Source organism: Ursus maritimus, unplaced genomic scaffold (assembly GCF_017311325.1).
Source record: "Ursus maritimus isolate PB19 unplaced genomic scaffold, ASM1731132v1 scaffold_24, whole genome shotgun sequence".
Taxonomy (NCBI): Eukaryota; Metazoa; Chordata; class Mammalia; order Carnivora; family Ursidae; genus Ursus; species Ursus maritimus.
In genome coordinates this window covers 5,332,180-5,333,416 of record NW_024424897.1, presented here as the reverse complement: position 1 = coordinate 5,333,416, position 1,237 = coordinate 5,332,180, and the positions used below count along the sequence as shown (strand labels likewise).

Here is a 1,237-nt window from a genome sequence, read left to right as displayed (position 1 = left end):
CCCCCCCCCCCAGTGCCGCCGCCCCCCAACCGTAGTAGTCCCCTGGCGCCGCCAGGCCCGGTCGTGCGTGTCACAGCTCCTGGACCTGCGGGCCTCGGGCCCACCGGGGAGACCTGGGAGTGGCGACGACCGGTCTCCGAGGTCAACTCTCACCGTGGGACAAGAAGCCGCACCCAGAGCCCCCCCGGCCAGGCGTTCCCTCCGGGGGTGACGGCTGCCTTCCCCCCACCCGGGAAGTGGGAGTGGGGCGAGGGAGGGCGAGCGGTGCAAGGAACCCGGCGCGGGGAGAGGTCAGAGAGTCGGCCGAACGCGTCCCCGCTGGAGAAGGGCCACCCGCAAGGGTCGGTCCGGCCCAGAACCCGCAGGACGCGGCCCGGGTGCAGGGTGACGCGGAGGGAAGGGGCGTCGGGAAGCCCCCCGGCCAGGGCCCGCCCCCGCCCTCTTACTCGGTGATGCGCTTGGCCAGCTCGGTGCAGGCGGCCGTGGAGTTGGCCGAGAAGACTCGGTAGCCGGTGCGGGCGGCGTTCATGGCCGGGCGGGCGGCGGGGCGGGCTCGCGGGGCGCGGAGGGTCGAGGACGCGGAGAGCGGGGGCAGCAGCAGCAGCTTCTTGGGCATCGTCCGGCCCGAGGCGCGGTTACGGCCGACGGGCGCCCGGAGCGGCTCTGACCGAGGCGGCCGCGAGGCTGGGGGGTCCGTCTAGGGAAGGCGCCGAGACCCCAGGAACGGGAGGGGAGAGGCCCGAGACCCTCACGGTCCCCGTACCCGAGGCCGCCAAGGGCTGGGGCGGAACCCACGCTCGCTGCGACCAGCGTATCAGCCACCTCAGAGCCGGCGGCGAGGACACCGCCCCCTCTGGGACTCTGCGAGGCGCCGGCTAGAGCGTCCCCGGAGCCGCCATCTCAGATGAGGGCAGGGTGGTGGGCAACTCTTCTAAAGTTTGTCCTGCCCAGGGAAGCCTCACGAATCTCTCCGCCGCTTGCTTTTGTCGCTCCCACAGGAGCTCTTTTGCTCTCATGTTCTTGGACGGTGCGACCTGACTTGATAGCGGTCCCAACCGTTGCCAGTTTTTCTGCCAGGATCCAAAATGTCTGCGTCCTGGGAGGCTAACGCTCTAGCTCTGCGCCTCTATGGTGACACAGCCCGAGCGCCCTACGAGACTGGAGGAGCGCCCAGCTGGGATTGATTTGAAAAGTGGAGGCGGGGTTGTTTTCCGCGGGTTCCTTGCCATGCCCCAGA

The 1,237-nt window shown here is 70.4% G+C and overlaps 1 protein-coding gene across 2 annotated transcripts in view; it reads right to left on the bottom strand.

The window, feature by feature from the left end:
- PRPSAP1 (phosphoribosyl pyrophosphate synthetase associated protein 1) overlaps nucleotides 1–762 on the bottom strand; it is a 27,127-nt gene extending 26,365 nt beyond the window's left edge. For both annotated transcript variants that reach the window (XM_040640182.1, XM_040640183.1), the window contains exon 1: nucleotides 447–762. In XM_040640182.1, coding sequence (XP_040496116.1) covers nucleotides 447–616 — 170 coding nt within the window. In that variant the 5' untranslated portion in view covers nucleotides 617–762. The remainder of the gene's footprint in view (nucleotides 1–446) is intronic.
- Nucleotides 763–1,237: the final 475 nt, after the last annotated feature.